Source organism: Procambarus clarkii, chromosome 78 (genome assembly GCF_040958095.1).
Source record: "Procambarus clarkii isolate CNS0578487 chromosome 78, FALCON_Pclarkii_2.0, whole genome shotgun sequence".
NCBI classification, from domain to species: domain Eukaryota; kingdom Metazoa; phylum Arthropoda; class Malacostraca; order Decapoda; family Cambaridae; genus Procambarus; species Procambarus clarkii.
The window spans coordinates 8,802,772-8,830,285 of record NC_091227.1 but is presented as its reverse complement, the minus strand read 5'-3'; the positions used below and the strand labels follow the sequence as shown (position 1 = coordinate 8,830,285).

Here is a 27,514-nt window from a genome sequence, read left to right as displayed (position 1 = left end):
CTCTCCATTCTTTACTCCCTATCTTCTTTCCAACCCATCTCTTCCACGTCCCTATTCTTTCTTCACTATCTGCTTAACCATTCCCGACCCATCAGAGCTCCTCTTCCGTTTCGGGGCGTCTGTCGCATCTGCTATTGTTGCCTTTCCCGTCATTGTTTCATCCAGGTTCCTCGCTCTTCCTTGCCAATTTCTGCTTCTCTCCACTAGTTTATCTTTTGTCTCTCCATTCTATTCCTCCTTCCCATCACTCCTCTTGCTCGTATATTCCCACCACCTCCATTGTTACTTTTCCCCCCTGATCTCCCTCCTCCCCCTTTTGTTTGTGCCTGATCTCTTGTCCCCCCCTTGTCCCCCCTCTCCCCTTCCCGTGGTCCTGCTTGGCAGTCGTGTACGAGCGGACGTAATCACGGAGAGGTTCGATAATTTAGTGTGTAACGAGGTAATAAGTGAGCAGAGTGGGATTTGGTGGACGTTAATAAGAGGAGTAGAGGCACCTCCCACCCAGGCTCAGACTGCCTTGCTCTTTCTCTTTCTCTTATCTGTTGTCTCTCTCTCTCTCTCTCTCTCTCTCTTTCTCTTCCCCTTGTTGCATCTCCCATTCATTCCTACCACCATGGTCTCCGCCCTAGTGCCGGGTCTGCCTCAGATACACAACGGTAACCCAGCCCCCCGCCCCCCTGGGAGGTTTATACTCTCCAACGCTAAGACATCGGAACTTCGACCATGTGCGCAATAACATTCCACATGGGGCTTTGCACTCTCTTGCCGTGTCCGCCCAGGCACCACGTTATAGAACATTATTTACACATATATTCCGCCATTTTCGCCCCAACGCAAAACTCTAACCCCCCCCCTCAAAAAAATTCTAGATTTTTTTTAAGGTTTTATTTTCGGGTGGTTTAATAAATTACATTTTCTTGCCGGTTTTTCCCTTGCATCTGTTTAGAGGATTTTTTCGGATATATTTTTATTATTGTTGTTATCGTGGCGGTGGTCATAGCCAGGATAAGGCTATGGGCGCCTGACAGCTGGGTGGACAGCGCTTCGGATTCGTAGTCCTGAGGTTCCGGGTTCAATCCCCGGTGGAGGTGGTAACAAATGGGCAAAATGTTTCTATCACGTTGATGCCCCTGTTGCATAGCTGTAAATAGCTGCCCGTAACAGCTGTTTAACAACTGGGACAGCTGTTACGGGCTGCTTCCTGGGGGTGTGTAACAAAAAGGAGACCTGGTCGAGGACCGGGCCGCGGGGACGCTAAAGCCCCGAAATCATCTCAAGATAACAAGATGGGTAGCCGAAAACCTGCCACTTTCAATATTATCAAATTCCTTTACTACTACTACTACTTAATAGCCATATTTTAGTTTATTATTAGTTTGGCCCCCTTGGCCTTAAGTGTGTCGTCCTGTATGCTCTCGTCTCCTCTATCCTAGCGGCTGCTGCCAACTTGCAAATTTCCCAATTGGCCTGAGAATCCATGAATAAAATCAACTGCATGTATGCAGAAATACATATACATCATTCATACATGTTTGTGTGTACAAGTGCTCTCTCTCACTTGGTTTGTGTGTGATCGTACGATTATGTATGTATATATGTATCCGCAACCCCTTTTCCTTCAACCTAATTCCTCCAGATATAAAAGAGAGAGAGAGAGAGAGAGAGAGAGAGTGAGAGAGAGTTTGCTCCCATTCTCCCTCGCTCTGGCACCCCGTGGCCCTGGGAACTCAATACTCATAAAGAAATGCAAAAATCCTCCCTGGCAATCCCAGGGAATTCTTGCGTGGTAAATCTCCGAGCCGAGGCCGCGTTGCTGAGATTTCTCGGGCTGAAGGTGGTGACTTGGTCCGCCTCGCCCGACCCCACGCTGGGGTAACCCGACCCCACGCTGGGGTAACCCGACCCCACGCTGGGGTAACCCGACCCCACGCTGGGGTAACCCGACCCCTCCCAAAGCTTCTGGCCCGGGTCATTGTGTGCCTACGCGTTGGTCACTTCGCAGAACATGTCTACGAGGATTTTTAACACACTGGTGTTTGGGTGTGGATTCACCTAGTCGAGTTTGCAGGGTCAAGTATATGATCTTAAATATACTTGAGTCTTACAGTCTTACAGCCTAGGCTTACAACTTAAGTAGTTCATTGCAGTGACTCTTTTTCACGGCTTTTTTATATTTAAATTTTCAAAGAGTGTATTGAATTGGCTTCGGAAACTTCCTCGTCTAATGTGTGTGTGTGTGTGTGTGTGTGTGTGTGTGTGTGTGTGTATGTGTGTGTGGAGCGGGGAGGATGAGAGAGCATGCCAGCGAGCTTGTGACGGGTTGATATTCAGCTCTTGGTCCCTTCAGTCATGCAGTGACCTGTGTGCGCGTACTCTAGCGAATGTGTGTTTGTACAATGTAACTTGGGGTGGAATACGAGTCATAACTACACAACCTTGACCAATATGTCGTCCAACACGGCGACAGTGAACGATTTGGCAGGTTCGATAACACGACATATGAAGCATAGCCATAAAACCCTGCTTTGTGTAGTCCAACACAGCACTCCTGTTGACCCCTACCACTTGCTTAAACACAGCCCTCCCCCCCCCCCTCGTGCCTCCTGGTAGTCTACCACTTACACATCCCAGCCCAGAACCACTGGAAGCTCATGCCACTGACAGTAACCTGAGCTGTCCTGGGGCCAGATTCACGAAAGCACTTACGCAAGCAGTTACGAACGTGTACCTCTTTCCTCAATCTTTGACGGCTTTGGTTACATTTATTAAACAGTTTACAAGCATGAAAACTTGCCAATCAACTGTTGTTATTGTTATAAACAGCCTCCTGGTGCTTCGGAGCTCATTAACTGTTTAATAATTGTAAACAAAGCCGCCAAAGATTGAGGAAAGATGTTCAGATTCGTAAGTGCTTGCGTAAGTGCTTTCGTGAATCTGGCCCCTGGAATTTACTGGCATATGAGTTAAGCTGCCGCATTGAAGGAGACTTATTGACCTCCATACACCGTGAAGAATGTTACCATATTTGTTTCCTCAGTAAACCTGATATCTTATTGCTGGCGTGTGTTTTGCTGTGGTTGTCGGGGTTATCGTTGGATATGTTGTGGTGGTTGTTGGTGATGTTGGAGATGGCGTGGTTGATGATAGTATAGTTGTGTTGATGTAGGTGTTATTGTCATTGAAGCTGATGTAGATGATATTAGAGATAATGTAGTAGTTTAATGACGAGCATATGTTCATGGCTGTTCATCTGTGTGTCCGGAGGCTGCAGGAGTGATGCTCTTGCCAGAGAACGTGTTCTCTCCCCCCCCCCCCCCCCCCCCTGCATCCTTCCTCTCAGTGGAGTCCGCATTAAGTACGGAAACACAATTGAGTACTTCCAGGGCGCTGGTGACTGAATGGACAGCACGCTGGACACGTAGTCCTGTGGTTCGGAGGTTCGATTCCCTGCGCCGGTGGAAACAAAAATGGGCAGAATTTCTTTCACCCTGATGTCCCTGTTACCTAGCAATAAACAGGTACCTGGGAGTTAGACAGCTGTTACGGGCTGCTTCGTGGGAGTGTGTGTGTGGGTAAAAAAATAGTAACAATTGATTGACAGTTGAGAGGCGGCCCGAAAAAGCAGAGCTCAATCCCCCGGAAGCACAACTAGGTAAATACAACTAGGTGAATACACAATCATACACATGCGCGCGCGCGCGCGCACACACACACACACACACACACACACACACACACACACACACACACACACACACACACACACACACACACACACACACACACACACACACAGTTCCTACACCGCTCTGAACACTGTTAATTAACGTTGAAACAACACCCGATTATTCTTCCTCGCGAAATAAAAAAAGACTCATAAATCTTATATTTACTTATAATTAGAGTCTGGTAGAAAACTCACCAGAGGAAGGTTCTTGGACGAGCCCCGACAGATGAGCAATTAGAGACGGAGACAAAGCGTTCTTCTGGCGTATTTTCGCGGGTTTTTGTGACAAAGGCGCAGAGCCGGATTCATCCGTCTTGGATCCTCCCAGCAGTTGTTGCTCCAAGAGTATTAATATTGCACTTGCTTTAGTGGTGCTGATAACGAGCTGGTAATTGTGATACTGGTAGATTGGTGGTGGTGATGGTGGTGATAGTGGTCGTCGTTATTGTTGTGGTGGTGGTGATTGCGGTCGTGTTGGTTTTTATAGTGTGAGGTGTAGTGGGGAGGTATAAGGGAGGGGGTGTAGTGGGGAGGTATAAGGGAAGGGGGTGTAGTGGGGAGGTATAAGGGAGGGGGTGTAGTGGGGAGGTATAAGGGAGGGGGGTGTAGTGGGGAGGTATAAGGGAGGGGGTGTAGTAGGGAGGTATAAGGGGGTGTAGTGGGGAGGTATAAGGGAGGGGGTGTAGTGGGGAGGTATAAGGGAGGGGGTGTAGTGGGGAGGTATAAGGGAGGGGGTGTAGTGGGGAGGTATAAGGGAGGGGGTGTAGTGGGGAGATATAAGGGAGGGGGGTGTAGTGGGGAGGTATAAGGGAGGGGGTGTAGTGGGGAGGTATAAGGGGGTGTAGTGAGGAGGTATAAGGGAGGGGGTGTAGTGGGGAGGTATAAGGGGGTGTAGTGAGGAGGTATAAGGGAGGGGGTGTAGTGGGGAGGTATAAGGGAGGGGGTGTAGTGGGGAGGTATAAGGGGGTGTAGTGAGGAGGTATAAGGGAGGGGGTGTAGTGGGGAGGTATAAGGGGGTGTAGTGAGGAGGTATAAGGGAGGGGGTGTAGTGGGGAGGTATAAGGGAGGGGGTGTAGTGGGGAAGTATAAGGGAGGGGGTGTAGTGGGGAGGTATAAGGGAGGGGGTGTAGTGGGGAGGTATAAGGGAGGGGGTGTAGTGGGGAGGTATAAGGGAGGGGGTGTAGTGGGGAGGTATAAGGGAGGGCGTGTAGTGGGGAGGTATAAGGGAGGGGGGTGTAGTGGGGAGGTATAAGGGAGGGGGGTGTAGTGGGGAGGTATGAAGGAAGGAAGGAAGGAATGAATTATCAGGAGAAAGTGCAAAGCCATTACGACTATATAGCACTTGGAAGGGGGGTCTGGATAAGGATTTGGGATGGGACGGGGGGAAAGGAATGGTGCCCAACCACTTGGACGGTCGGGGATTAAGAAAGAAGAGGAAGAATTTAGGAGGGAAGAGGAGGAGGAGGAATGGAAGTAAAGACAAGACAGAAGAACACCGGAAGAAACAAGGACAAACAAGAACAGTGAAAGCGAAGGGAGCCACCACAGAACACTTCCCTTAATGAACGTACAAAACATGACGTTTTATAAGCAAAGACAATGAGCTGTTTGTTTGTGTTTGTTTCGTGTTATTTATTTTGTTTTGTGTTCTTCAGTTCTGGTTTGTGCGCAGCGTTGTTACCAACAGTGTGGTTGTTCTATGGCACTGAGGCGATTGGCAGTGACAACGTTGGCACTGAGATGGTGTTGACAGTGACAATATTGGCACTGAGAGGGTGTTGACTGTGACAATATTGGCACTGAGAGGGTGTTGACAGTGACAACATTGGCACTGAGAGGGTGTTGACAGTGACAACATTGGCACTGAGAGGGTGTTGACAGTGACAACATTGGCACTGAGAGGGTGTTGACTGTGACAACATTGGCACTGAGAGGGTGTTGACAGTGACAACATTGGCACTGAGAGGGTGTTGACAGTGACAACATTGGCACTGAGATGGTGTTGACAGTGACAATATTGGCACTGAGAGGGTGTTGACAGTGACAACATTGGCACTGAGAGGGTGTTGACAGTGACAACATTGGCACTGAGAGGGTGTTGACAGTGACAACATTGGCACTGAGAGGGTGTTGACAGTGACAACATTGGCACTGAGAGGGTGTTGACAGTGACAACATTGGCACTGAGAGGGTGTTGACAGTGACAACATTGGCACTGAGAGGGTGTTGACAGTGACAACATTGGCACTGAGAGGGTGTTGACAGTGACAACATTGGCACTGAGAGGGTGTTGACAGTGACAACATTGGCACTGAGAGGGTGTTGGCAGTGACAACATTGACACTGAGAGGGTGTTGGCAGTGACAACATTGACACTGAGAGGGTGTTGACAGTGACAACATTGGCACTGAGAGGGTGTTGACAGTGACAACATTGACACTGAGAGGGTGTTGACAGTGACAACATTGACACTGAGAGGGTGTTGGCAGTGACAACATTGGCACTGAGAGGGCGTTGACAGTGACAACATTGGCACTGAGAGGGCGTTGACAGTGACAACATTGGCACTGAGAGGGTGTTGACAGTGACAACATTGGCACTGAGAGGGTGTTGACAGTGACAACATTGGCACTGAGAGGGTGTTGACAGTGACAACATTGGCACTGAGAGGGTGTTGACAGTGACAACATTGGCACTGAGAGGGTGTTGACAGTGACAACATTGGCACTGAGAGGGTGTTGACAGTGACAACATTGGCACTGAGAGGGTGTTGACAGTGACAACATTGGCACTGAGAGGGTGTTGACAGTGACAACATTGGCACTGAGAGGGTGTTGACAGTGACAACATTGGCACTGAGAGGGTGTTGACAGTGACAACATTGGCACTGAGAGGGTGTTGACAGTGACAACATTGGCACTGAGAGGGTGTTGACAGTGACAACATTGGCACTGAGAGGGTGTTGACAGTGACAACATTGGCACTGAGAGGGTGTTGACAGTGACAACATTGGCACTGAGAGGGTGTTGACAGTGACAACATTGGCACTGAGGGTGTTGGCAGTGACAACATTGACACAGAGGGTGTTGACAGTGACAACATTGGCACTGAGAGGGTGTTGACAGTGACAACATTGGCACTGAGAGGGTGTTGACAGTGACAACATTGGCACTGAGAGGGTGTTGACAGTGACAACATTGGCACTGAGAGGGTGTTGACAGTGACAACATTGGCACTGAGAGGGTGTTGACAGTGACAACATTGGCACTGAGAGGGTGGTGATAATAAATAGGTATCAATAAATAGATACCTACCTGGGGGTTGAGAAAATCAGAAATGAACCTAATCTAATCTAGGCCTAATCTAGCGTGACCTAGGCTTGCTATAACTTGTCTTAAGGCTATAATAGAATGCGAAAAGATTTGTTAGATTGGGTCTAGATTTGGCTTTTTAAGATTTCCTAAGAGTTCCTTTTTTGATTGTTAAGTAACTAACAATCTAGTTAGTTACTTAACTCGTTAGACTTAACTAGTTAAGTCTAAACTGCCTTATTTATTATGTACAAATAATTCTAGCACAAACCTGAGGCTTGGTTGCTGGGCACTACAACTAGACAAGGCAGCACAGGCACTCAAACTACCTAAGGTTAAACTGGCACTTGTTGTGGCTGGAGGTGCTTGGCACTGGTCAGGATGGAGTGCCAACCACGTCATCTACTCGGCAACATTTCCACACCCATTTTCCCAACAAATGTGAGGATTTAATTGGGTGTTTGTACCTTTGCTGTTCGTTCTATAAAGCTGTGTTCTTGATTATCCACTTCCCCCTTTCCCCAGTACTCACTTCCCCCCTTCAGAGCAGGAGAGAGTGCTGAAATAGAGGGAATACAGATAACATATACAGTATACATAGACCCGATAAAGCACCTAAATTATTGGGATCGTTTCAAAGCCTTCCAAATGTATTCACTAGAAAGGAGACGAAAGAGATATCAAATAAAATACACCTGGAAAATACTAGAGGGCTAGGTCCCAAATCTACACAGTAAAATAACAACGTACTGGAGTGAATGATATGGAAGAAAATACAGAATAAAACTAGTGAAGAGCAGAGGTGCCATAGGCACACTCAGAAAACACTATAAACATCAGAGGTCCGCGGTTCAACTTCCTCCCAGCGACTATAAGAAATATTGCCGGAACAACCGTGGACATCTTAAAGAGAAAACTAGATAGTTTTAGATAGTTTTCTTCAAGAAATGCCGGACCACCCGGGCAATGGTGGGTATGTGGCCCTGCGGGCCGCTCCAAGCAACAGCCTGGTGGACCAAACTCTCACAAGTCAAGCCTGGCCTCGGGCCGGGCTAGGGGAGTAGAACTCCCAGAACCCCATCAACCAGGTAGCCAGCAGTGCTCCCAGCGGTGCCCCCAGCCAAGCCAGGAGGTGGTTATATTCGTGTCACGGAACCAGTGGTTGAGTGGTAATGTATGTAAGCAGGAGGAATTTACACTCTGGAAAGACCTGGGTAAATACTGGTTTAGAAGCAGGTTTGTTGATTTATGGAACAAATTACCGGGTAACATCATAAAACGCTGGATCCCTTGATTGTTTCAAGCGTAGGTTAGACATATATGAATACGTTTCAAGAATAATCACTAAAAAACACGTGATTCACTTATGCTTAAGTATGCACGTAGAATCATATGAAACGAAACTTCTAAATGTTTTCATGTTTCATCACATTATCAATAACGGATTCCCTTATTACCTGGTAAAACACAAAACGTTTGGAAAGTTTCGCTTAATTATGTCTTACGTGGACACTCATGGATAAACTTGGGTGGATATCAACATGAGCTGCGTCATGTGGCCTCCTGCACTTCCCTTTATTAGTATGTCATAAAGGCCTAAAACTGACCTAGCCCAAGGTCACGGCGGTCCCTAGTGAAGTATTATTATGTGGGCACATCTGGCCACATCTTTCCATTCCTCACTATTATACACCAAGAAATGTATACCCACACACCCTACACAGTTGGTATGGCTACTGTATGGTGGCGCTCCAGTGGTGTGGCCAGTGTATGGAGGCGCTCAGTGGTGTGGCCAGTGTATGGTGGCGCTCAGTGGTGTGGCCAGTGTATGGTGGCGCTCAGTGGTGTGGCCAGTGAATGGTGGCGCTCCAGTGGTGTGGCCAGTGTATGGTGGCGCTCAGTGGTGTGGCCAGTGTATGGTGGCGCTCCAGTGGTGTGGCCAGTGTATGGAGGCGCTCAGTGGTGTGGCCAGTGTATGGTGGCGCTCCAGTGGTGTGGCCAGTGTATGGTGGCGCTCCAGTGGTGTGGCCAGTGTATGGAGGCGCTCAGTGGTGTGGCCAGTGTATGGTGGCGCTCCAGTGGTGTGGCCAGTGTATGGAGGCGCTCAGTGGTGTGGCCAGTGTGTGGTGGCGCTCCAGTGGTGTGGCCAGTGTATGGTGGCGCTCAGTGGTGTGGCCAGTGTATGGAGGCGCTCAGTGGTGTGGCCAGTGTATGGTGGCGCTCCAGTGGTGTGGCCAGTGTATGGAGGCGCTCAGTGGTGTGGCCAGTGTATGGTGGCGCTCAGTGGTGTGACCAGTGTATGGTGGCGCTCAGTGGTGTGGCCAGTGTATGGTGGCGCTCAGTGGTGTGGCCAGTGTATGGAGGCGCTCAGTGGTGTGGCCAGTGTATGGTGGCGCTCAGTGGTGTGGCCAGTGTATGGTGGCGCTCAGTGGTGTGACCAGTGTATGGTGGCGCTCAGTGGTGTGGCCAGTGTATGGTGGCGCTCAGTGGTGTGGCCAGTGTATGGAGGCGCTCAGTGGTGTAGCCAGTGTATGGTGGCGCTCTGTGGTGTGGCCAGTGTATGGAGGCGCTCAGTGGTGTGGCCAGTGTATGGAGGCGCTCAGTGGTGTGGCCAGTGTATGGTGGCGCTCAGTGGTGTGGCCAGTGTATGGTGGCGCTCAGTGGTGTGGCCAGTGTATGGAGGCGCTCAGTGGTGTGGCCAGTGTATGGTGGCGCTCCAGTGGTGTGGCCAGTGTATGGAGGCGCTCAGTGGTGTGGCCAGTGTGTGGTGGCGCTCCAGTGGTGTGGCCAGTGTATGGAGGCGCTCAGTGGTGTGGCCAGTGTATGGTGGCGCTCCAGTGGTGTGGCCAGTGTATGGTGGCGCTCAGTGGTGTGGCCAGTGTATGGTGGCGCTCAGTGGTGTGGCCAGTGTATGGTGGCGCTCCAGTGGTGTGGCCAGTGTATGGAGGCGCTCAGTGGTGTGGCCAGTGTGTGGTGGCGCTCCAGTGGTGTGGCCAGTGTATGGAGGCGCTCAGTGGTGTGGCCAGTGTATGGTGGCGCTCCAGTGGTGTGGCCAGTGTATGGTGGCGCTCAGTGGTGTGGCCAGTGTATGGTGGCGCTCAGTGGTGTGGCCAGTGTATGGTGGCGCTCCAGTGGTGTGGCCAGTGTATGGAGGCGCTCAGTGGTGTGGCCAGTGTGTGGTGGCGCTCCAGTGGTGTGGCCAGTGTATGGTGGCGCTCAGTGGTGTGGCCAGTGTATGGAGGCGCTCAGTGTTGTGGCCAGTGTATGGAGGCGCTCAGTGGTGTGGCCAGTGTATGGTGGCGCTCCAGTGGTGTGGCCAGTGTATGGAGGCGCTCAGTGGTGTGGCCAGTGTATGGAGGCGCTCAGTGGTGTGGCCAGTGTATGGTGGCGCTCAGTGGTGTGGCCAGTGTATGGAGGCGCTCAGTGGTGTGGCCAGTGTATGGTGGCGCTCAGTGGTGTGGCCAGTGTATGGTGGCGCTCAGTGGTGTGGCCAGTGTATGGTGGCGCTCAGTGGTGTGGCCAGTGTATGGTGGCGCTCAGTGGTGTGGCCAGTGTATGGTGGCGCTCAGTGGTGTGGCCAGTGTATGGTGGCGCTCAGTGGTGTGGCCAGTGTATGGTGGCGCTCAGTGGTGTGGCCAGTGTATGGTGGCGCTCCAGTGGTGTGGCCAGTGTATGGAGGCGCTCAGTGGTGTGGCCAGTGTATGGTGGCGCTCAGTGGTGTGGCCAGTGTATGGTGGCGCTCAGTGGTGTGGCCAGTGTATGGAGGCGCTCAGTGGTGTGGCCAGTGTATGGTGGCGCTCCAGTGGTGTGGCCAGTGTATGGAGGCGCTCAGTGGTGTGGCCAGTGTGTGGTGGCGCTCCAGTGGTGTGGCCAGTGTATGGAGGCGCTCAGTGGTGTGGCCAGTGTATGGTGGCGCTCCAGTGGTGTGGCCAGTGTATGGTGGCGCTCAGTGGTGTGGCCAGTGTATGGTGGCGCTCAGTGGTGTGGCCAGTGTATGGTGGCGCTCCAGTGGTGTGGCCAGTGTATGGAGGCGCTCAGTGGTGTGGCCAGTGTGTGGTGGCGCTCCAGTGGTGTGGCCAGTGTATGGAGGCGCTCAGTGGTGTGGCCAGTGTATGGTGGCGCTCCAGTGGTGTGGCCAGTGTATGGTGGCGCTCAGTGGTGTGACCAGTGTATGGTGGCGCTCAGTGGTGTGGCCAGTGTATGGTGGCGCTCCAGTGGTGTGGCCAGTGTATGGAGGCGCTCAGTGGTGTGGCCAGTGTGTGGTGGCGCTCCAGTGGTGTGGCCAGTGTATGGTGGCGCTCAGTGGTGTGGCCAGTGTATGGAGGCGCTCAGTGTTGTGGCCAGTGTATGGAGGCGCTCAGTGGTGTGGCCAGTGTATGGTGGCGCTCCAGTGGTGTGGCCAGTGTATGGAGGCGCTCAGTGGTGTGGCCAGTGTATGGAGGCGCTCAGTGGTGTGGCCAGTGTATGGTGGCGCTCAGTGGTGTGGCCAGTGTATGGAGGCGCTCAGTGGTGTGGCCAGTGTATGGTGGCGCTCAGTGGTGTGGCCAGTGTATGGTGGCGCTCAGTGGTGTGGCCAGTGTATGGTGGCGCTCAGTGGTGTGGCCAGTGTATGGTGGCGCTCAGTGGTGTGGCCAGTGTATGGTGGCGCTCAGTGGTGTGGCCAGTGTATGGTGGCGCTCAGTGGTGTGGCCAGTGTATGGTGGCGCTCAGTGGTGTGGCCAGTGTATGGTGGCGCTCCAGTGGTGTGGCCAGTGTATGGAGGCGCTCCAGTGGTGTGGCCAGTGTATGGTGGCGCTCAGTGGTGTGGCCAGTGTATGGTGGCGCTCAGTGGTGTGGCCAGTGTATGGAGGCGCTCAGTGGTGTGGCCAGTGTATGGTGGCGCTCAGTGGTGTGGCCAGTGTATGGTGGCGCTCCAGTGGTGTGGCCAGTGTATGGAGGCGCTCAGTGGTGTGGCCAGTGTATGGTGGCGCTCCAGTGGTGTGGCCAGTGTATGGAGGCGCTCAGTGGTGTGGCCAGTGTATGGTGGCGCTCCAGTGGTGTGGCCAGTGTATGGAGGCGCTCAGTGAGTTTACAAAATATTGGAAGAGCGTCGTCGAGGCGTCTCCCGCAGCCTCTCATCTCCCTCCGTCCGCCACTTTTCTTTCTTATTTTTCGTGGAAATCTTTAAGGTATATTTTAATTATCCTCGCCCCCTTGCTCTTGACACATCTCCTTCTTAATAATTTAACAGATTTAAGCTGTTCTGTAGCTTGTTTGGAAGACTTCGTGAGGGTTTGAAGGTTCGTGTGAGCCATGTGTAACTGTGGGTATATGTGTATGTGTTGGTGTCCAACCGTCCGTGTCCCTCCCTAGATGTGTCTTAAGTCACCTTAGGCCCGCGGATCATGGGTACAAGTCACCTTAGGCCCGCGGATCATGGGTACAAGTCACCTTAGGCCTGCGGATCATGGGTACAAGTCACCTTAAGCCCGCGGATCATGGGTACAAGTCACCTTAGGCCTGCGGATCATGGGTACAAGTCACCTTAAGCCCGCGGATCATGGGTACAAGTCACCTTAGGCCCGCGGATCATGGGTACAAGTCACCTTAGGCCCGCGGATCATGGGTACAAGTCACCTTAAACCCGCGGATCATGGGTACAAGTCACCTTAGGCCCGCGGATCATGGGTACAAGTCACCTTAGGCCCGCGGATGATGGGTACAAGTCACCTTAGGCCCGTAAGATGAGGTCTGATAAAGACCTTTTGTGACCTCTGTAATGTTTTTTGCGCTACCGCTCACAGGATAAGTATGGGGTGCACAATAAACTCGCTGCCTCCGGCGGCAACAACAACAAAAAGAGTCAAATTTAGCCCGCGTGTCAAAGGGTAACAATGTCATCTTAAGGCAGCAGGTAAAATATCAAGAAAATTATCTCGACTCAAACGAAGAACATTGCAGATAGAAGTCCCCCCAAAATAACAATTCACAAGTATTTGTTATGTTCATTGGTTATGTTACCTGAAGTAGAGGAAACTCTAGAGGAATTTTCAAGAGGAAACTAGATTTATTCCTCCAAGGAGTGCCGGACCAGCCGGGCTGTGATGGATATGTGGGCCTGCGGGCCGCTCCAAGCGGAGCGTTTGGCTTACCATTTGTGGGCCAGCGGGCCTGGTGGACCAAACTCTCACAAGTCAAGCCTGGCCTCGGGCCGGGCTTGGGGAGTAGAACAACTCCCAGAACCCCATCAACCAGGTATCAACCAGGTAGGTAAACACTCGTACCGGAAGCACTTGTCCCGTTCGTGGTGTGTACTCTTGGTCACACGTGTGTTGGCTTACCATTTGTTTAATCAGTAACAAGTACGTCATACTACTTCCTGAAGAGTAAAATTATTTTCGGGAAGCTCAATAACTATACAAACATCTCAAGAACGTCCTTAGTGCCATATCTTCCTTTGCAGACGACACCAGGATTTTCTTGAGTAGACGATATAGAGGACGCAGCAAACTAACTCATCTTAACCAGGTATTTCAGTGGGCCACTGACAAACATGATGTTTAATGAAGATAAGTTCCCGCTTTATCACTCTGGTAAAAACCACAGAAACAGAAACCACATATAGAAATTACACTATAGAATCACACTATGGAAGGAAAAAAAAACAGCATAAAGGATAGAGTACCTCCAAAGGATACCTGATCAACCTGGCTGTGATCCATACGTCAGGCTGCGAGCAGCCGCGTCAAACAGCCTGGTTGACCAGTCCAGCAACCAGGAGGCCTGGTTGACGACCGGGGCCGCGGGGACGCTAAGCCCCGGAAAAACTCCAAGGTAACTCCAAGGATCTGGAAGTAATCATGTCGGAACACCTAACTTTTAAAGAACACTTGCAGTAAAAAGAACTACTTTTCAAGAAATTCTTGCAGAAGCTGTCCTGTCTGCAAGAAAAATGACAGGTTGTATAACAAGAATATTTTAAACAGGAGAGGCCAGACCAATGTTTATACTTTTCAAGACACTAGTGCCATCTAAAGTGGAATATTGTTGCACACTTACAACCCTATTCAAGGCTGTAGAAATTCCTGACCTGTAGAGCGCGCAAAGAACTTCAACTGCCAGAATCCATTTAATAAAACATCTAAATTATTAGGATCGCTTAAAACCTCATTGTTCTCTTTAGAGCACAGGCGAGAGAAATAATAAATATAATTGGAAAATATTAGGAGGGTTGGTTCCAAACCTGCACACGAAAAGAGAGACTGTTCTCCTTAAGAGACCATGAGACATGACAGGAAGTGTAAAATAGCCCCAGGAGGCAGAGGCATACTGTACTCACTTCCACCTTCAGAGCAGGAGAGATTGCTGAAATAGAGGGAATACGGAGGACATACACGGCACGCATAGACGAGATAAAGCACCTAAATTATTGGGATCGTCTCTAAGCTCTCCAAATGTACTCACTAGAAAGAAGAAGAGAGAGATACCAAATAATATACACATGGAAAATACTGGAGGGCCAGTTACCAAATCTACACAGTAAAATAACAACAAACTGGAGTGAACGATATGGAAGAAAATGCAGAATAGAACCAGTGAAGAGCAGAGGTGCCATAGGCACAATCAGAAAACACTGTATAAACATCAGAGGTCCACGGTTGTTCAACCGTGTACGGCCCAGCGAGTATAAGAAATATTGCCGGAACAACCGTGGACATCGTCAAGAGAAAACTAGATAGTTCTCTTAAAGAAGTGCCGGACCAACCGGGCTGTGGTGGGTATGTGGGCCTGCGGGCCGCTCCAATCAACAGCCTGGTGGACCAAACTCTCTCAAGTCAAGCCTGGCCTCGGGCCGGGCTTTGGGAGTAGAAGAAATCCCAGAACCCCAACAGGTATCAGCCAGGTATGGCAGGAAGTGCAAAATAGCCCCGTTGAAGTGCAATAGATACGCCGAGAGATAATTCTAAGACCATATTGGTACCTGGATACCAGGTATCAACCAGGTATCCAGGTACCAATAACCCAAAATTTGTTAACACTATTTCTCTAAATGTAAGGGGCCGACCTCTCACGGTGTTCAAAACAGAACTTGATAAACACCTACAGCAGATTCGTGAGGAACCTGGCTGTAATTCACATGTCAGACTGCGAGCAGCGGCTTCGCACAGCCTAGTTGACCACACCAACTAGGAGGCTTGGTCAGAAACCGTGCCGTGGGGGACACTGATCCTCGGAACCACTTCAAGGTAACCCATCTCATCCAACAAAAATGATAGTAGCTATAGCAGTATTGGTCCATCCTACAAAAATGAACAGTTAAGGCTAAAAATATGGAACGATAAGTATACAACAAAACCTAACCTGTCCTAGGCCTAAATAACCAGTCGTGAACCCAATATACGCCATCGAAGGCCTAATCTAGTACATACACTAGGCCTAGAAAAGTTTAAATTTAGTTGTTGGCTTATTTCCTCCTTGCGGTTACCTTGCGATGATTTCGAGACTCAACGCTCCCGCGGCCCGGTCCCAGACCAGGCCTCCTGGTTGCTGGACCCTCTACAAAAGTTAGACTGCAAAACATATTTTTTGGGGATGCATCAGTCTGTTTTTGTACGTTTTACGTACGCAAGGAAGACTACGTCCTTTAATCCAGAGAGACAGTCTCCTCTAAACTTTCTTCATATTTATATATTTTTATATTTTGCGCTTATTATTTGGAGTGTTTAATGGGTTGAGGCGAGAGCGGGTGTCGGAGACAAGGTAATTAATGGATTTTTGGCCCCGTGAGCTTCAGGACATCCAACGTGGAGGTGTGGAGGGGCTGGGGGGTGGGGGTGTAGAGGGGCGGGGGGAGCTGGGGGGTGGGGGTCTGGAGTGGCGGGGGGAACTGGGGGGTGGGGGTCTGGAGGGGCGGGGGGAGCTGGGGGTGGGGGTGTGGAGTGGCGGGGGGAGCTGGGGGGTGAGGGTGTGGAGGGGCGGGGGGAGCTGGGGGGTGGGGGTCTGGAGGGGCGGGGGGAGCTGGGGGGTGGGGGTCTGGAGGGGCGGGGGGAGCTGGGGGGTGGGGGTCTGGAGGGGCGGGGGGAGCTGGGGGGTGGGGGTCTGGAGGGGCGGGGGGAGCTGGGGGGTGGGGGTCTGGAGGGGCGGGGGGAGCTGGGGGTGGGGGTCTGGAGGGGCGGGGGGGAGATGGGGGTGGGGGTCTGGAGGGGCGGGGGGAGCTGGGGGTGGGGGTGTGGAGGGGCGGGGGGAGTTGGGGGGTGGGGGGTCTGGAGGGGCGGGGGGAGCTGGGGGGTGGGGGTGTGGAGGGGACGGGCCTGACCTGGAGGGAGGGAGCTATGCTCTTGAGATGACGGAGGGGGAAGGGGGTTGAGGGTCTTGTGTGGGAAGGGGGGTTGGGGGTGTTGTGTGGGAAGGGGGAGGGGGGTTTTGTGTGGGAGGGGAGAGGACCAAGGGAGCAGCTCTCAACATGGACGAGTGCGGTGCTGTGGAGGGGGCCTGGCTCTCTCAGCATTCATAGTCTTATAAAAGGTCTCTTGCACATACGCACTCACTATAGCTCGCTTGTTCACAAGCACGATAGCTCGCTCGTTCGCTTCCTCGCTCACTATGATAACTCGTTGGCTTGCTCGCTCTCTCTCAACCTTACAATACACAGTCAAGGGGAGGAATCTGCAAGTGTCAACATTCAGGGAGGAAACACCACAGTGAGGCTATCAAGAGAGGCACGCATCCTGGCAGCCTGTCCCCAGCCGCTGGCCACCCTTCAAGCAGCTCAACCAAATGTTAGCCCTACGAAGGAGAGTATGGTGGGACATGAGCTAGACATGCAAAATATTTAGCGGTATCGATATAGCAAGGACAAAATGGTTAGTTTGCGTGCTGAAAGCAGAATGCATGTATGCAACGCTTTAAGTTGCCTTAACTCACGGGTACTTAGGAAGATACAATAGAGTACCTAGTTCACCTAGGAAGCTATAGGTGAACTATCATGTGTAAGAAAACATGTTCAAACGTCTCATTCTGAGTAGGATTGGAGCAGGACATCAATCGGTTGTGAGTCGACAACGCTGTCTACTGCGCTACAGAACACCTTGGGAATGAATGAGGGGGCTAAACATTTCAGGCTGCGACTTCCGACAGTTATAATAGCGAAAGAGATAATTCTTAGACAGTTACAAAGTTAGAAGTCGTGGCTCAAGAGCTGAAACTCGACATTTAAAACAGTGATCGAGAGGAGCCTTCACACCCTACTCCACGCTGCTCACTCCCACGCCACACTGGTGACTCCCACGCCACACTGGTGACTCCCACGCCACACTGGTGACTCCCACGCCACACTGGTGACTCCCACGCCACACTGGTGACTCCCACGCCACACTACCCCTACACAGTCATGTGCCTAATCACTTCCTTCCTCCCCCGCCACGAGCACACGGGAAGGCCAGTGTGCTCTCCTTTACTCTGCAGTTCACTCGCCATAAAAAGATGGGCATCTCATTTGTGGAATCCAAAACTTGTGAGTGCAATAGTTAAAAACTCTTGGCTCTTGGCGGGATTGTGAATACTGCCTGTCTTGATGAGGGGTTACCGGCCCCTCATCAAGTTGGGGGTTGGGCTCTTATCTGCCTGTCTGTCTGTTCTTTGTCACATGTTTCCTCCACAGTTCTTGGATTCCAATGTCTAGTTATATCTCCTGTATGCTGTCTCATCTCTCTCTCTCACGTTCTCTGTCCCCTCTCAGTCATTTTCTCACGTTCTCTGTCCCTCTCAGTCATTTTCTCTCACGTTCTCTGTCCGCCATCATTCTCTCGTTAACTCTGTCTCTTTCCCGCTAATGTTTCTTCTCCCTATCTCCAGACTTTCTATCATAGTTCCCCCTCCAGTCTGTAGCATATAGCAGTAGTCTATGTAAGTCTGTCGTTGACCAACTTGAGAAAATCAAATATTGGTGAGGCTGAAACAGGTCAAGAATATTTGGGGCAAGCCTTGGAGGATGATGGCTCCTGCCATGTTTGGAGCATGGAGGATGCTGGAGAAACATGGAGGATGCTATGGGGCCATGGAGGATGCTGGAGGAACATGGAGGATGCTATGGGGCCATGGAGGTTGCTGGAGGAACATGGAGGATGCTATGGGGCCATGGAGGATGCTGGAGGAACATGGAGGATGCTGTGGGAACATGGAGGATGCTGTAGGGCCATGGAGGATGCTGGGGGAACATGGAGGATGCTGGGGGAACATGGAGGATGCTGGGGGAACATGGAGGATGCTGTGGGGCCATGGAGGATGCTGGAGGAACATGGAGGATGCTGTGGCAGGTTGAAAGTTTCCATGGGATATTTTGTTGTGAAAGTCTAGCGGTACTTTCAAGTGTTGACTTCAACTTCCAGACATCACTAACGTTCCCAGACAACTTCCAGACATCACTAACGTTCCCAGACAACTTCCAGACATCACTAACGTTCCCAGACAACTTCCAGGCCTGCCATACCCCCGCCCCCCCCCCTCCCTCTTGTGAGGTTAAGCCCTGGTTATAAGTTTCTTGCTCTCTTAAACGGACCAGCAGGAGTTCTTTGCGTCCTTACCACGAGGCTTCGCTTAATTGGATTTCCGACTCAGGTGTTCTGTGATCATTAATTATTGTTGGGCTCTGTCGCTGACGGAGGGGGGGGGGGGGAGTGGGGAGGGGGGGGGTGGTGGTGGGGCTTGGGGAGGGGGGTGGTGGTTGTGGTGGTGGTGGTAGTTGGTGGTTCAGCCCGTTCTCTTGGTTTGCCACAACGTGCAAATTGCAACATTCTAACCCTTACCTAACTAGAAACGTATGAACCCTAAGCAACCCGCCTAACCTAACCTGCCGAAGCATAGAAAAGGTGGATATTTGCGGCTCCTGAGTATATACGGCTTTGCTATCCCTGTTAATTCACGGTCTGTTGTCACTGTCTATCTGTGATAGCCTAAGGATACATTTTAATAAAGTCATTCGTTATAAAGCACAGGTTTTATTACTAATCACCTTTATAACGAATTGCCTTTATAACGAATCGTCTTGTATAATGACTCTTTTTTTATAACGAATCGTTTTCGTTTTATGTTCACCTAGTTGTGCTTGCGGGGGTTAAGCTCTGCTCTTTCGGCCCGCCTCTCAATTGTCAATCAACTGTTACTAACTACTAACTTTTTTTTCTATTCCTCCCCCCCTCGACACACACAACCAGGAAGCAACCCGTAACAGCTGTCTAACTCCCAGGAACCTTTGTTTTCCGCAGGCTGCCGGGATCGAACCCTAGTCCCTAGGTTTACGAGTGTAGAGCGCTGTCCACCCAGCCAGCCAGCCCCCAAGCGTGTATGCGCGCGCGCGTGTGTTGCTGGTCTTGAATTGTGGCAATATTAATATGGGCATTTGTCCCTGGGCACCAACGCAGAACGACATTTTAATTATTCAAATTAGATTCAACATTATTCCGCACTTTGTGTTGCAGGTGTTGGGGCGTTGGTGTTGGTGGGTGAGTACGTTGGTGGTGGTGGGTACGTTGGTGGTGGTGGTGGGTGAGTACGTTGGTGGTGGTGGTGGGTGAGTACGTTGGTGTTGGTGGGTGAGTACGTTGGTGGTGGTGGTGGGTACGTTGGTGGTGGTGGGTGAGTACGTTGGTGGTGGTGGTGGGTGAGTACGTTGGTGTTGGTGGGTGAGTACGTTGGTGGTGGTGGGTGAGTACGTTGGTGGTGGTGGGTGAGTACGTTGGTGGTGGTGGTGGTGGGTACGTTGGTGGTGGTGGTGGTGGTGGGTACGTTGGTGGTGGTGGGTGAGTACGTTGGTGGTGGTGGTGGTGGGTACGTTGGTGGTGGTGGGTGAGTACGTTGGTGGTGGTGGGTGAGTACGTTGGTGGTGGTGGGTGAGTACGTTGGTGGTGGTGGTGGGTGAGTACGTTGAGAGAACTATAGCACCAAGTGTCCTAGCACCAAGGGCCCAGCACCAAGTGTCCCAGCACCAAGTGTCCCAGCACCAAGGGCCCCAGCACCAAGGGCCCAGCACCTCCCAACATCCTCTAAACATAAGGGCATAACTAGCCGCGGTGTTAAAGAGAGAACTTGATAAACACTTGCATACGATACTTGATAACCTGGCTATGATTCGTGCGACCTGGCTGCGGGCCGCTCCCAGCAACAGCCTGGTGGACCAAACTCTCACAAGTCAAGCCTGGCCTCGGGCCGGGCTTGGGGAGTAGAACAACTCCCAGAACCCCATCAACCAGGTATCATACGTCAAGACAGTGGGGAGCCACGTCTGATACCTACGCTAAGTGCTCTCGCTACTGGTACTTTACATTTCTTTATGAATATTGAATTCCATGAGTCAGGCCCAGGAGCTGAGTGCATAGGCATATTATCAATTTCTCTTGTGCATAGGCATATTCTCAATTTCTCTCTAAACAGCCTGGTTGAACACACCAACCAGTAGACCTGATCCGAGACCGGGTCGCGGGGACATTGATCCCCGGTCCCAACATAAGGTAGGCAGATGGGATATGGGGGGCAGTGGGGGGTACTACTAAGAATATAAACTAATTATCTAGGGAGTTCCTTCACTGGTGAAACTTATTACAGCACAACAAATTTATCCTCTGTGCAAACTTTGCCAATTTGGTTCAGAAACTTTGCCCCGTGAGAGTAGCTAATTATATTACTTGCACAAAGTATATATAGGAAAATATGTATATATATAAATATAAAATACATTCGAATACACCATATGGATGGATCAGACACAAGTAAAGAGGGGAAGGGGGATATGGATGATGGGAGGGGTAGAGAGGAGGGGAGGTGGTGGACACCATGGGGGGGGTGGAGGGGGGAAGGGGGAGGGGGTGCCAGATGGCAGGATGAAGCCCAGATTGGTACTCCCTCCCCACACCTGCTGCCTCTCCTTCTGTTATAGTCTCCTGTTGCTGTCACTGTCCCTGTTGCTGTTCCTGTCACTGTCCCTGTCACTGTTGCTGTTCCTGTTGTCACTGTTGCTGTTCCTGTTGCTGTCACTGTTGCTGTTCCTGTTGTTGTCACTGTTGCTATTGCTGTCACTGTTCCTATCACTGTTGCTGTCACTGTTCCTATCACTGTTGCTGTCCCTATCACTGTTGCTGTCCCTGTCACTGTTGCTGTTCCTGTTATTGTTTCTGTTCTACCGAAGATGATCTTCCTATTATTGTTTGAGCTTTGGGTGTACCGAGCCAAGAGTTTGGGTGTACCGAGCCAAGAGTTTGGGGTGTACCGAGCCAAGAGTTTGGGTGTACCGAGCCAAGAGTTTGGGTGTACCGAGCCAAGAGTTTGGGGTGTACCGAGCCAAGAGTTTGGGTGTACCGAGCCAAGAGTTTGGGTGTACTGAGCCAAGAGTTTGGGTGTACCGAGCCAAGAGTTTGGGTGTACCGAGCCAAGAGTTTGGGTGTACCGAGCCAAGAGTTTGGGTGTACCGAGCCAAGAGTTTGGGTGTACCGAGCCAAGAGTTTGGGTGTACCGAGCCAAGAGTTTGGGTGTACCGAGCCAAGAGTTTGGGTGTACCGAGCCAAGAGTTTGGGTGTACCGAGCCAAGAGTTTGGGGTGTGCCGAGCCAAGAGTTTGGGGTGTGCCGAGCCAAGAGTTTGGGGTGTGCCGAGCCAAGAGTTTGGGGTGTGCCGAGCCAAGAGTTTGGGGTGTGCCGAGCCAAGAGTTTGGGGTGTGCCGAGCCAAGAGTTTGGGGTGTGCCGAGCCAAGAGTTTGGGGTGTGCCGAGCCAAGAGTTTGGGGTGTGCCGAGCCAAGAGTTTGGGGTGTGCCGAGCCAAGAGTTTGGGGTGTGCCGAGCCAAGAGTTTGGGGTGTGCCGAGCCAAGAGTTTGGGGTGTGCCGAGCCAAGAGTTTGGGGTGTGCCGAGCCAAGAGTTTGGGGTGTGCCGAGCCAAGAGTTTGGGGTGTGCCGAGCCAAGAGTTTGGGGTGTGCCGAGCCAAGAGTTTGGGGTGTGCCGAGCCAAGAGTTTGGGGTGTGCCGAGCCAAGAGTTTGGGGTGTGCCGAGCCAAGAGTTTGGGGTGTGCCGAGCCAAGAGTTTGGGGTGTGCCGAGCCAAGAGTTTGGGGTGTGCCGAGCCAAGAGTTTGGGGTGTGCCGAGCCAAGAGTTTGGGGGTGTGCCGAGCCAAGAGTTTGGGGTGTGCCGAGCCAAGAGTTTGGGGTGTGCCGAGCCAAGAGTTTGGGGTGTGCCGAGCCAAGAGTTTGGGGTGTGCCGAGCCAAGAGTTTGGGGTGTGCCGAGCCAAGAGTTTGGGGTGTGCCGAGCCAAGAGTTTGGGGTGTGCCGAGCCAAGAGTTTGGGGTGTGCCGAGCCAAGAGTTTGGGGTGTGCCGAGCCAAGAGTTTGGGGTGTGCCGAGCCAAGAGTTTGGGGTGTGCCGAGCCAAGAGTTTGGGGTGTGCCGAGCCAAGAGTTTGGGGTGTGCCGAGCCAAGAGTTTGGGGTGTGCCGAGCCAAGAGTTTGGGGTGTGCCGAGCCAAGAGTTTGGGGTGTGCCGAGCCAAGAGTTTGGGGTGTGCCGAGCCAAGAGTTTGGGGTGTGCCGAGCCAAGAGTTTGGGGTGTGCCGAGCCAAGAGTTTGGGGTGTGCCGAGCCAAGAGTTTGGGGTGTGCCGAGCCAAGAGTTTGGGGTGTGCCGAGCCAAGAGTTTGGGGTGTGCCGAGCCAAGAGTTTGGGGTGTGCCGAGCCAAGAGTTTGGGGTGTGCCGAGCCAAGAGTTTGGGGTGTGCCGAGCCAAGAGTTTGGGGTGTGCCGAGCCAAGAGTTTGGGGTGTGCCGAGCCAAGAGTTTGGGGTGTGCCGAGCCAAGAGTTTGGGGTGTGCCGAGCCAAGAGTTTGGGTGTACCGAGGGTCAACAGACTGACCGAAGGTAAGGTTGCAAAAACAGTAAGACAGACAAACAGACGTAAACAGTAAAATGAACGGACATAAACAGAAGCAGCAGATAAATGGAGGAGCAGAGACAGAGCCGCAGGCTGGCTCAGTTGGGCTGAGCGTCCAGGACTCTCTCTCTCTCTCTTTCTCTCTCTCTCTTTCTCTTTCTCTTTCTCTTTCTCTTTCTCTCTCTTTCTCTCTCTCTCTTTCTCTCTCTCTTTCTCTTTCTCTTTCTCTCTCTTTCTCTCTCTCTTTTTCTCTTTCTCTCTTTCTCTCTCTCTTTCTCTCTCCCTCTCCCTCTCTTTCTCTCTGTCTCTCTTTCTCTTTCTCTCTCCCTCTCCCTCTCTTTCTCTCTTTCTCTCTCCCTCCCTCTCTCTCTCTCTCTCTCTCTCTCCCCCCCTCCCTCCCCCCCCCCTCCCTCCCCCCCCCTCCCTCCCACTCTCCCTCCCCCTCCCTCACACAAGACAGATCGACCAAGTGACAAGTGCGGGCGGTAATAAGCGTAACAAAGTAATTAGCGGTGACAAAGTGAGTGAGGTGATTGTGTGATCACAGTCCACCGAGGTAATGTAATTGTAACGCACGTTATTACGGCTTGGTTGGTCTTAACGCTTCTATCACTTCTTTCGCTGCTTTCATGAACTCTTCTATCATGCTCAGCTTCTGCACATCATGCATCTGGGCCATTATCTTTATTTATTTCTATTTTTGCTTCTTATTTTACTTTTTATTTTACTGTTTATTTCTCCTATTCAGTGATTTTAACTTGTAATTTGCGTTTATACTTTCTTATATTTTTATACTTATAATTAATATATATATAATTTATATATATAAATTATACTTATAATTTGTTTATACTTTATATTTTCTCATTGTCCTATTCTTCGTCTCTTAAGTAGGACCATCTCCGGCAATATAGTGGCGATCATTGAGAGTGGCTTGTACAGGCTCTCAGCACATTCGTTTAGCACCCTGGTATACTATCAGGACCCACAGCCTTGATTTACTCAAGTTTCTGGGACTGATTCCTTAATTCTCTAGTATAGTACAGGTTCAGTATCAGAAGGGGGGGGGGGGTCGTTCCTCCTTGTCTGCTGGTAGCTGTTTCGGCTAAACTTTGAGGTCTTGAATCTTATCTTGAGGTGGTTCCTTACCTTGAGGTAAGAGAGAGTTGCGTTACTGGAGAGTACAAGCCTGGATATACACATGGGACTTTTGAAGACCCACACATCTGGAAACCTAGTTCCACCGATCATTTACCACATACCTACACCCACTATATATATATATGTATATATATATACAGTGGGTGTGTATGTGTGTGTGTGTATATATATATATATATATATATATATATATATATATATATATATATATATATATATATATATATATATATATATATATATATATAATATACATGTCGTACCTAGTAGCCAGAACGCACTTCTCGGCCTACTATGCAAGGCCCGATTTGCCTAATAAACCAAGTTTTCCTGAATTAATATATTTTCTCTAATTTTTTTCTTATGAAATGATAAAGCTACCCATTTCATTACGAATGAGGACAATTTTTTTTTTATTGGAGTTAAAATTAACTTAGATATATGACCGAACCTAACCAACCCTACCTAACCAACCTATCTTTATAGGTTAGGTTAGGTAGCCGAAAAAGTTAGGTTAGGTTAGGTAGACGAAAAACAATTAATTCATGAAAAATTGGCTTATTAGGCAAATCGGGCCTTGCATAGTAGGCATAGAAGTGAGTTCTGGCTACTAGGTACGACATATATATATATATATATATATATATATATATATATATATATATATATATATATATATATATTATTTGTGCGAAAAATCACCTTAAATTTCAAGTATAAAGTGAATTGTTAATTTGAGTTAATCACCATTTGTAAACAAGTTTTCCAGCCAATTAGACACTTACCGGTGTTTACATTAGGGGTGCAAATTCAGTTTGTGATTAATAACTGAAAAAATTATATATGTATTTTTTTTTATAGATCCAAAATCAGTGATGTGGTCATGAATTAATTTAATAGGAAATGGAAATTGCAAATTCGTTTTATGGAAACACTCGCCGGCCTTAATTATGTATACAATGTGAGTTACCGCGGCATGTATGGCGAGTTTTATACATATACGCAGCCTCGTACACACGAATGCACACGCATACAAAATTAGAGAGAAGAGTTGAGACAGATGATTGATTGCAGGATTCTCCAAGATGCCTTAGTCCAATTGCAGAAGTGGCCCGAGAAATGACTGCTGGATTTCAACACCAGCCGGGAGCCGGTCGGCCGAGCGGACAGCACGCTGGGCACGTGATCCTGTGGTCCTGGGTTCGATCCCGAGCGCCGGCGAGAAACAATGGGCAATTTCTTTGACCCTATGCCCCTGTTACCTAGCAGTAAATAGGTACCTGGGAGTTAGCTGTCACGCTGGAGGCCTGGTCGAGGACCGGGCCGCGGGGACACTAAAAGCCCCGAAATCATCTCAAGATAACCTCAAGAAGATAACCAGCAAGTTCAGATGGTGTAAACGGGCAACAGTGACAGACCAAAAGGACAGAACAACATGTAGGGGAACTACCTCCTGTAACGACTAGAGAGAAAGACCTGGGAAGGGGAAGGGAACTGTCAGGGGAAAGCACCAAGCCGTTAGACTGTATAGCACTGGAAAGGGTTCAGGATAAGGATTTGGGATGGGACGGGGGGAAAGGAATGGTGCCGAACCCCTTGTAGATGGTCGGGGATTGAACGCCGATCTGCATGAAGCGAGACCGTCGCTCTACCGTCCAGTCCAAGGAAAGCAAGAGGAAAAGACCTGGGAATAGACATAAAACCAAATCTAACTCCAGATTCATACAAATAGGATAACATGAGCAACATATGCAGACGAGGAGTCACAATAACGTGACTGAAATATGTTGACCAAACCACACACATTCCCAATCGACTTGAGAATGGTCCAGGACGGACCGAAATGTCGTCGTCCTTTCACTTTCTAGTGTGTGGTCTAGTCAACATGAGCAGCATACCTACACTACCAGCACATTATTTAGCAACCTAAATCAGGAGACACTTAGATAGCTGTACACCGCTTACGCCAGACCAATTTTAGAGTATGGAGCTCGTCACAGAATTGCGAGTGATAGTCATAGAATTTATGACTCAAGATGTGTCATAGCGATGTTAGAAAGTTTTCTTTAGCATAAAGGAGCAGGTTGTAGAGGCAGACTCCATATTCATAGCTTTAAAAGCCGGTGTGATAGAGAAATAGGCCAGGAGTCAATGCCTTAGACAACCAACGGCTAGAAAAGCGGGGTCCAAGAGCTACAGCTTGATCCTGCAGGCACAAATATGAGTACAAATAGGTGAGTACACACACACACATTAATAGGTAGATTCTGCAGGTACAAATAGGTGAGTACACACATTATTAGGTAGATTATGCAGGCACAAATAGGCGAGTACAAATAGGTGAGTACACACATTAATAGGTATATTCTGCAGGCACAAATAGGTGAGTACACACACACATTAATAGGTAGATTCAGCAGGCACAAATAGGTGAGTACACTCATATTAATAGGTAGATTCAGCAGGCACAAATAGGTGAGTACACTCATATTAATAGGTAGATTCAGCAGGCACAAATAGGTGAGTACACACACATTAATAGGTAGATTCATCAGGCACAAATAGGTGAGTACACACACATTAATAGGTAGATTCAGCAGGCACAAATAGGTGAGTACACACACATTAATAGGTAGATTCAGCAGGCACAAATAGGTGAGTACACACACACATTAATAGGTAGATTCAGCAGGCACAAATAGGCGAGTACACACACATTAATAGGTAGATTCAGCAGGCACAAATAGGTGAGTACACACACATATTAATAGGTAGATTCAGCAGGCACAAATAGTAAATATACACACTAATTACCGCAACAAAGAAAACTGATTATTGGAGACATTATGGATAAATAATTTTTCCCCTGGAGACCAGGCGTGTCTCCCAGCGATAATTAAACGACCAATTACAATTACAGGTTAGGTAAACAAAGAGTAATTATTGGTGGTATTAACCTTTTCTGGTGTTCCTGGTGTGTTCTTGGTGTTATCCTGGTGTGTTCTTGGTGTTATCCTGGTGTGTTTATGGTGTTATCCTGGTGTGTTCATGGTGTTATCCTGGTGTGTTCTTGGTGTTATCCTGGTGTGTTTATGGTGTTATCCTGGTGTGTTTATGGTGTTATCTTGGTGTGTTTATGGTGTTATCCTGGTGTGTTTATGGTGTTATCCTGGTGTGTTTATGGTGTTATTCTGGTGTGTTCTTGGTGTTATCCTGGTGTGTTTATGGTGTGTTTATGGTGTTATTCTGGTGTGTTCTTGGTGTTATTCTGGTGTGTTCTTGGTGTTATTCTGGTGTGTTCATGGTGTTATCCTGGTGTGTTCTTGGTGTTATCCTGGTGTGTTCATGGTGTTATCCTGGTGTGTTCTTGATGTTATCCTGTTGTGTTCTTGGTGTTATCCTGGTGTGTTCTTGGTGTTATCCTGGTGTGTTCTTGGTGTTA

At 49.8% G+C, this 27,514-nt stretch overlaps 2 protein-coding genes across 2 annotated transcripts in view; one reads left to right on the top strand and one right to left on the bottom strand.

The window, feature by feature from the left end:
- Nucleotides 1–27,514, top strand: part of LOC123746157 (leucine-rich repeat neuronal protein 2) — a 581,329-nt gene that overhangs the window by 331,698 nt on the left and 222,117 nt on the right. The gene's annotated exons all lie outside the window — the stretch shown is intronic.
- LOC138357438 (uncharacterized) lies at nt 13,538–23,590 on the bottom strand. Its single transcript, XM_069314291.1, has 3 exons — nt 23,496–23,590; nt 21,587–22,888; nt 13,538–13,607 (listed from the first exon to the last, which is right to left on the bottom strand). Exons 1-3 carry the CDS (start codon nt 23,588–23,590, stop codon nt 13,538–13,540), a joined length of 1,467 nt encoding a protein of 488 aa, XP_069170392.1.